The sequence below is a fragment of the Caretta caretta genome, chromosome 1 (genome assembly GCF_965140235.1).
Source record: "Caretta caretta isolate rCarCar2 chromosome 1, rCarCar1.hap1, whole genome shotgun sequence".
In the NCBI taxonomy this organism is placed as follows: Eukaryota; Metazoa; Chordata; order Testudines; family Cheloniidae; genus Caretta; species Caretta caretta.
This window is the reverse complement of record NC_134206.1, coordinates 127,008,081-127,017,335: the sequence shown is the minus strand read 5'-3', so window position 1 is coordinate 127,017,335 and position 9,255 is coordinate 127,008,081. Positions and strand designations below refer to the sequence as shown.

The window sequence follows — 9,255 nt, the reverse complement described above, 5'->3', positions numbered from 1 at the left end:
TACAACCCAATTAAAAGTTGATGTTGGAGTGGATTAGAGATGATGTGATGAAATGCTTGTGTCACCATTTTCAATTAAAACCTCTAAGAAAGTTACCCATTTATTGGTCAGCAAAGACAGGTGGGGAAAAAAAGTTCACATGAAGCAGTCTGAATTTCTAATGCACTGAAAATTCATAAGACATAAGAAAATGACTAGTTTTGGAGGGATATTTTAAAAATGACTGCCATTTATAATACCCCAGATACACCACAGAAGAAAAAAAAAAACAGACCCAAGCAAAATGTTTTATGTATTTATTTGATAAAACGGAGGTAAAATACTTTCACACAAATGCAAAACAAAAGTTAAAAATCAATGAGAAGATTTTTCTATTTGCTGACCATCTTCTCATTGATGTTATTGGCCAAAAAAAAATATCACAAGAATTCGAGATAGCTGAAGTTATAATTTATCCCCAGTAGAGGAATTGACCAGATAATCAGATCTGTTAAAAAAAACACAGGCACATTGCAGACTTTTTTCTACTGAACCAATACCATCCCTGGCCTCAGGAAAGATGTTAGACTCACTGGGGCCCTGGGAGAAACTAAGGAGTGGGCCCCTACCCCACCTCCCTTATCTGCTCACACATTGGATTTCTGCAACATTTCTGAAGCCAAAGCCTGAGCCCTGCCGCACAGGGCTGAAGCTGAAGCCCAAGCCCCAGAGGGTTGAAGCCCAAGCCCTGCCACACAGGGTCCCCGGTGGAGTGGGGCCCCAGAGCAATTGCCTTGCTTGCTACACCCTAACAGCAGCCCTGCCTGAGGCTTGCAAATAATACCAACCACTGTTAACAATACAAGTTCCTATTACTTAACAGAATACCAGTGGAAATAAGAATTAGGTATTTTTATGTTCCAGCTTTGCAAAACAAAAATAGATGTAAAATTCACAGCAAAATACAGGACGGACTGCCCTGGCATGAAGTTAAACAGTCTTGCTACTTTCCAAGAATATCCAAATTGAAAGGCCTCAAGCATGATGTTAGGAAATGGATGCAAGAGATATTTCAGGGCTAGATCGACACACTCCTATTACTATGGTACTGGGGAAATGACCTGAAGTGTTCTCCGCTTGCGGCCCACCCACACCAGATCCAAATTATTAAGCCACACAATTGATGGTTACACTGCAAGTGAGAATTACTCTGATTCTAGCTGGGATTAATTCTTTTTGATCATAAACATGTGAGGGGAGAGACCGATGAGCAGGTTTTAATTAAATAAAGATGTCCCCTTTAAGTGAAAGAGGGACTCTCTCACATCAATAGCTCCTTGAGAGCTTTATTTTAATATAGCCTTTCAAAACCCCATTAATTGCTCATCCATTCTTGACACAGATTGGACAGCAGGAGCTCTTTATGCCAGTCATTTACCTCTATATCCTTATCATTATTACAGTGTGTCCAGTAGAGACAAGAGGTAGGTCTCTACCTACCAGCCCTTCCTAATTGACACTGAGAAAAGATGTGTTGTTCAGGGGAAAATCCACCCCCAAAGCTTACTCTGTGACTACACCAATGCTTCTTACAGAAAAACCCTACTTGAATTTCCCACATCATCAAAGTGGACACTCTACCACTTTATTGATTCACCTCAGTAGATTCCCACTGGACACTGGCAACTATATTTCAATACACTTTTTGAAAATTCATTGTCTACACATTTAGTAAATATGTACTCAGCTCTCTAACAAATAACCACTCTCTTGAGTTTTTCTTGAAACAAAATGAGATGACAACTTGCAACTAAACAACATTCTCATGTGAAAAGAATATATTCAGTCACCGTGGGGAAAAAAATACAAACAAAAAGGGAAACAAGTCGCAATTTCATTTTATAGAAAAAAATGAAGTCAAAACAATGAGTGGAAACTCAATCAGTCCACGAATAGTGATTGAAAAACTTTACGCCTACTAGCTATCACTAAGCAGACAAGCATAGCTTATGTTTGCAAATACTGATCACCATACTACTGACACCAGAATACCAATTTAATAACAAACATATTTAAAAGTAACCAATCACTCAAGAAGGATACTCCCCAGCCACAATGGAAATTTGAACTGTAATCCTGCACCAGCCCTATAATGGACATGATTACTTCAAGCCTTTTCCCTTTCTGATTTCTCTGTGCGACATTCACTTTAGTACAAAGACTATTCATCACTTAAACACATTAGGAACTTAAGTGGTGTTTACAGACTTGGCTGAGCCTTCTGCTCTGCGGGAAGTTTCACTGTTTGATTCTGTACTTACGGGTAGGAGTCCTGATCCTTATTTAGATGGCAGTGTAGAACTTCAGCAACATTGGTAACAAGTGACCATACAAAATATCATGAAGTTGTTAATATAATAAGCAGAGCCTAACAAACGTCACTTCCATAGATCAGTTCAAATTCACAAGACTTGGTGGAGATTCAGACCACAGCTACAAAACAAATTCACACTACATTCCTACAGTCAAACTTGCTCTAAAAAGGTATTGTTCAACTCTTGCCCCATGATGTGCGTCCAGCATCTTTCAAATTCACAATAGTTGAGTCTGCCATTGAATATTTGGTTCCCAGATCAACGTCACTTCATTCTTCCTCTGTAGTTGGTATGTAACCACAGAAATTACCTTGAACCATTAAGCTAACATGAGCAGAATTTGCCACTGCCAGGTGCATTAGTACAATATGGGTGTGATTTTCAAAAGCAACTATTAAGCTATTCCTGTCCTATATAAGGATGTAGGAGCACTTTTGAAAATCATATTGTACATGTTTCAAAAGAACACAACTAGTCTAAGGAGGCCAAGCACAAGTGACTCAAATTTCTTCCCTGTGCACTATTCTTCCTGAGCTCATCCTCCTCAGTATTCCAATACATTGGGGGGAAAAGCATCAACAACTGGACCAAATCCTTTCTAAACACCAGCCGAAAAAGATGACAAAGATTTCTTTCTAAATATTAAAGATGAATTTCTCATTAAGTACATGTTATTGTGGTACATCAGACATTCCTTAAATCTAGTTTTCTTGGAAAAATACTGTATAACCACCACAGGGTGCAAATTCACATCCTAGCTCCCTTCAGATATGCTCCCTGATCCCTCCTTTCACTTTAATACTTTACGGTAATAAACCTACTCTGAAAATCTTTTAGAATTACTGATTTTCCCTTTAAGTCAGTAATTTCCCCCATAATCTAATTAACATGCCCAGTAAGATGCAGTAGTAACTGCACAAAATGTAGCTGCACAAAACATGAGTTCACTTTTTTTTTTTTTAAAAAAAAAAGTCTTTCCATTTAAACAATCTTCAAACTGTTTAGGTTGCATTGGCAATATTCCTCATAAAACTGAGAATTCTCTTAAACACCCAAATCACTTCCCTAAGAGTAAATAAGAGACAAGATGGGTAAAAGTGGAGGTAGTTAGACTCATGAAAGTGACAATAATTCCTTACAGACACATTCAAAAAAAAAAAAAAAAAAAGGTTTCAAATGTTTTCTTTCTTCCACTCCTTTGGATTCTCTTGCTGCTTTCCTAGTGGATTAATTTGTGCAGGATTCTGGGGGGGAAAGAAGCTATCTTTTCTTTTCCTCAGTAGAATTCTGTGTACATTCCTCTTACCAAGAAGCGATAAATTATGCCATTGATTTTTTTTTTAAGCAGAGTTCCCAAATGATTTCATTAGGTAGTTCTGCAACTTAAAAACTAGTGACAATATGACCCAAAATGTTTAAAGAAGTCCTGCATCAAGTGTTGTATAACTCTAATTTCCAGCTCTGGTAATACCAGAGCTGAAGTTTCAAGATGCAATGCAAGAGTTACCAAATTAGAAAAATCTGTCAAGTTTCTCGGTCTTCTGAAATGTATTTATTTTTATTCAACAACGTGATTAAAGTTAAATCTGAAGGCCCAAATCTGCAAAGCAGTACCCTCACAAGTATAGTTAATACAGCAGAGTCCCACTGACAATAACTATACACACAGTTGTATCGGTTTCTGGAAATAGGTCCTTAGTTTGTAGCTAATAAATAGCTGTTTTATTAAATAGGTGTCAGTTATCTGTCTCAGATGCACACAAACTGCCTTCAATATAGAAAAGTACCATCTAATGGATTTAGTGCCTTTGTGAAATGCAGTTTGGAGCACTGGTAAACAAATTCATTTAAAGCACCAGAATGAGGCAGAACAGCTGTTCGTTATGATGGCCTATAGGCCTATATAGTGTTTTTTTTCTCTCTCAACCATTTAGCTAATAAAATACATAATAAAACATGAGAAACCCTGAATATATAGATTAAGGTAACATATAAAAATCCTGTAGCAGTTTATCGCAATGATCCAAAAGAAACTAGTAACACCATTACCATCTATTTTAGAGTTGTACTGTTGCCCATTAGCTTTGAACCTGGGCACCTTCCACCTAAAGTAGAATAGCAAGAACAGAGCCCCCAGTGGACTTCTTGGAGTATCCAGGTGAAAGCCTAGCACCACTGAAGTCAACGGGAGTTTTGGCATCGATTTCAGTGGAGCCAGAGTTTTCTCCTTTGGATTTTCTCTTTGTCAGCTTATGTATAATAGTTGATGGTGTGAAAGTCACTTTGGTTCCGGTGGAAAAGCTTTCATAAAAAAGGTTTTGCAGCATTTTCTAAAGGTGGAAATCCTCTAGATTAATCTAATCTCCTCTGGAAGTTTAATGTTATCAGTTCTAATATTTTGGATATTACTGCAGAATACTATAGGACTTTTTCCTTAATGCAGGGATGTCAAGTGGAGATGTCACAATTTCTGCACTACTACTTCATGAGGCACTATTGGTCAACAATCAATATGAGGCACACACCAGAGTTAAAAAGTTAGTGGTGCTATGTTTGCAATTTTTTTCTTAAAATAGAGGAGGTCCATTTTAACTTCAGTATCAAAGGAAGATAACAAAACATCCCGGGGTTGCATGTACACCATAAACGCAAACAGTGGCTGGTCAATATATTGCATTACAATTAAGTCTACTTTAAAAATGTATCCAATTTCTTTTTAATATGTTCAAAAGCATCCTTCCCCATGTAGTCCATGCGGCCTTCCTCCCACTTCTTCCGTTCATCTTCTGCATTTGGCTCTTCTGGTTTGAGCGGAGTGGACAGCTCAGAAATATGATGGGTAGGCTCATCCTAGGAAAGGAGACAGGACAGAGCAAAGCAGTCACTTCATTAGCCTTAAAAATCAGTTTCTAAATTGTAATTATCCAAACCAAAATTATCTTGAAGACATTGTTCATTATGATTTCCATGATGTGGTCACATTTTCGCAGCTCTATCACTTGGCAAAGTATCTTTGAAAGAGTCAAACAGATTTCCTTGTGTTAACTCACAATCTGGCAAATTCAGAAATGCGAACAAAAAAAGGAGGTTTTTAATGAGGATACATATGAATAACGTTCTATACCTGTGCAGAGTCTGAATAACTTTAGCAGGACTCCACATGGACAGAGGTATCTACACTAGCAGATCCCAGTGCCAGGCTGGGATCAGAGTTTTGTCTGGTCTCCAAAGAGTTAATGGACAAGGCAGTAAGAACTCAGGCTAGAAACAGCATTTGTCAGACACCAGTCTCACTAACCATCCTGAAGCTCTTGTAAATTTTAATTAAAACAATGACCATTCAATGCACAGATAGTTTGCTCCTCTGAGGGATATTTCAAATTGCTAATTTTGGTTTGGAGACTCTATTAGCAAAGGTTATTATGTGAATAAAAGATAATGAACAAGTACTGATAATTTAATCAATTAGAGGGAAATTAATATACTGTGAAAGGAATTTCATTTCTGTAATACCTATGATATACCCACCCTGTTTCACATGCATGACTTAAACAAAATCAATATTCCAGACTGACCTAGGACCTCACCCTGTATTCCACTACTCATACAAATAGCCCTTACTCAGGCAAGTATGACGATCCAGAATGCAACCACCAATTTTCATACATTTTATCTTTGATACATGCTATCTGTAACTGTTCTGTTTGACTCCAGATGAAGATCTAAGAGATCTTCCTTTCTGGACATGTCAATTAAGGATCATTTCTGTAAAATCAAGTATAATGTAGGGAAGAAAAATTATTAATTGACCTGACAAAGTAGTCCGTAACAAAAACCAAGGATCAGATGAATATATAGCAAAGGGCAGAATGTAAAAATTCCTAACATCTGCTTAAATAAAATCTATACGTAGAGATGACGCCCAATGCACAGGTTAACAGAGAGAGATTTTACTTTACAGTGTATCATCTATCAAGTCATTCAAAGGATAAAGTGAGAATTCAAGTAAAAATATAGACCATCTGACAAGCAGAAAAGGATGGAACTGTTCGTTCAGTTTGAGAGTGCTGCCTGCTAAATGACTTCAATCTTAATTTTCCTTATAGCATGACAAAACCCTTAAGTAATAATTAGAAGAAAAAGTGTGAAGCTATTTACTGTAGTGCTTCTCCAAACCATGAGGGGCAGACAGCAATATTACTGTAGTATTAATGGCATATGCCCGACATGTGACTACTGATGGAAACTGAAGAACCATAGGAAGATTTCAGTACAGATCCTTGTGTTAATGAGTTCCTAAATCAGATTTATATTTAAAAAAAAATCCACAGGACACTTATCTGGCATTTATTTTGTCTGACTTGTTTGACTGTTAGACTATTTGGTCATGTTTGTAAAGTACATTACAGATTATGTTTCATCAGAAATTTTGCACTCCTAAAACTGTCTAATATTTCAAGCCTTTTCATATAGTACCTACCAAATTTAAAATATTGTGGATTTAATACCAACTATCTAAATACTATGGCAGCTGATAAAGTAGTAGTTGAAAGTTTGCTCCATTCGAATACTCTGCTCAGAAAGGCACGCCGAGAAGCAGCTCCTCTGATGTTATGAGCAAAGAAGAACTGACTTATCTCATTCAGAAGGGTCCACATAATCCTTTGAACACTTGTAAGAAATTCATAATAAGGCAGTTTCAAAATAAAACTCCAGATCTTTCTGCTCAGCTCCCAGTACGTTTACTTGAGGCCCAACAACCAAGGAACAAAACATTTTACAGAGTATACTTACTCCCTGCAGATATGCACATGTGACAAAATCTGGCACTGGTTTCTTAAGTAAATATATAATCCCTACTAATACATGCTAACCCATGTATTTACCTTTATTACATGGATTAAAGCTAACCTTTGGATAGTATTATTGACAGAAGATTAAATATTATGGGTGAAATCCTGACTCTGTCCAAGTCAGTAGCAAAACTCCCATTGACTTCCATGGAACCAAGATTTAACCTATTATATTTATCTTAAATTATTTCAGCAGATAGTACATTTGAGCTTTAAACACCAATTATAATTGAAACAACTATTTATTACAAGATAACCAAGACTAATTTCACAAATTTACCACTTTTTTCTTTTTGGGGGGGGGGGGCAGAGGGGGGTATACATTCAGATAGAAAATTCACAAATATTAAAGAGAGAGCTTCATAAAAAAGGACTGGAAATGGCTAAGAAATTATACAGATAAATCATTTCTATATCTGCCTGATTAGCTAAGACATACTTATGTTAAATTAAATCATAATTAGCTGATCTCTCCCAAAATTGTGCTGGCAAAGAATGAAGTAAATGCACAAAGACTTGCAACAAGGATGGAACACAAAGTTGTATATACCAGTTCCAAGGTTTGCTGAGGGGCAGGATGAAAGGCAAGCTGTTCTAATGGCTGGTCTGGCTCAGGGAGACCGACTTCAGAACTAGGTTGTTCAACTTGAGGTACAGGTGGCTGAAATGTAAAGTTTTTATTAATTCTTGCTTTTTCTTCACAGTTTTTACACCAACAGAATTTGTACAGTAGAAAATAATTTCAGCTGGAGGAATGAAGGATGGAAAAGAGATGCTAGAAGTTCAGTTTGCTCTATGGCTAGGCAAGCAATTTCTATCTACAGAAATGAGAGCAGATCAAGGTGATCCATAATAGAGATGAAGTAGAGAAACTGTATTCAGGTCTACATAGGTTAACAGAAATACACATTCACTTCTTCTGGCAGTCAGAACATAGAGCCCTTAAGCGTGAGTGTCTTTTCACTTACACCAAAGTAAAACAGAAATAACTCCATGAGGTCAATGGAGTTAGGCCATTATAAGTGGGAGGCCCTTAATCCTAGTTTACATAATCTCTTGATGAAGCATTCATATTTTATTTTAATGAAAAATTAAATGAGTAGCTTGTATAAAACTAGCAATTTAAAGATATTTTTAAAAACCCAAAGAACCACGTTGTTAAGCAACGTGTTTTAGAATTACCACGCAGTAGTGTATATGGTAATAGTCTGGGTCTAACAACATTCCAACACCATCAGAAAGGTTCAACAAAAATTAAAATCCTTTACATAAATTCAGTTTTTAAAAAAGGGATTCTTGCAAATAGTTCATTTGCAGTTTCTCTCTAAAAACTCTAACCAAAACCACTACACTTCTCTACAATAATGGTCAAGAAACACTAAAATAGTGATATATTTACAACACACGAACACAGTACTGTTATGAAGCCTTGACACAGATTTTGCCATTAAAAATGAGGAAAATTATATTTCATTTGGCCACTGTATTGGGAGTAAAGAAAAGCAGTACTTGTGGCACCTTAGAGACTAACCAATTTATTTGAGCATGAGCTTTCGTGAGCTACAGCTCACTTCATCGGATGCACTGGGAGTGTAATCAGTAAAAACAAACAGCAGGTGACACTGAAGCTACAATTTGATTTACTTTCTCCCAATCTACCATAATATAGCAAGTATTACAAAACAAAAACTTTTATGGTTAGTAGCCCTGCATGGTATGAAAGTGCTATTATGGACAAGGCTCTACGGAGCCAGGATGAACAGAATAATGTGCATCCAAGTGACCTCACTCCAGTAAGCATATAAGCTATTCCAATTAAGTAAATTGACATACACAAGTGTAAAACAAGTACTCAAAGGGGAACTTAAACTGCCTTGCAGAAGTGAACGGTACATCTATATCAGAGGAATGCAGACTAGGAAACAGTCTTTGAGGAATACACTTAAGTTTTAAACAGAAATCTCTGTAGATATTATGGATAAAAGAAGATTCCAGCTTTACATTTATACAATGATAAGAATACTGTAATTCAATAAGGTTACTTTGGC

General features: G+C 36.7%; 1 protein-coding gene across 2 annotated transcripts in view; it reads right to left on the bottom strand.

The window, feature by feature from the left end:
* Positions 1 to 283: 283 nt before the first annotated feature.
* Positions 284 to 9,255, bottom strand: part of GYG2 (glycogenin 2) — a 28,669-nt gene continuing 19,697 nt past the window's right edge. For both annotated transcript variants that reach the window (XM_048859944.2, XM_048859938.2), the window contains 2 exons: positions 7,758 to 7,868; positions 284 to 5,204 (listed from right to left, as the gene is read on the bottom strand). In XM_048859944.2, the coding sequence (XP_048715901.2) occupies positions 5,043 to 5,204; positions 7,758 to 7,868 (273 nt within the window). In that variant the 3' untranslated portion in view covers positions 284 to 5,042. The remainder of the gene's footprint in view (positions 5,205 to 7,757; positions 7,869 to 9,255) is intronic.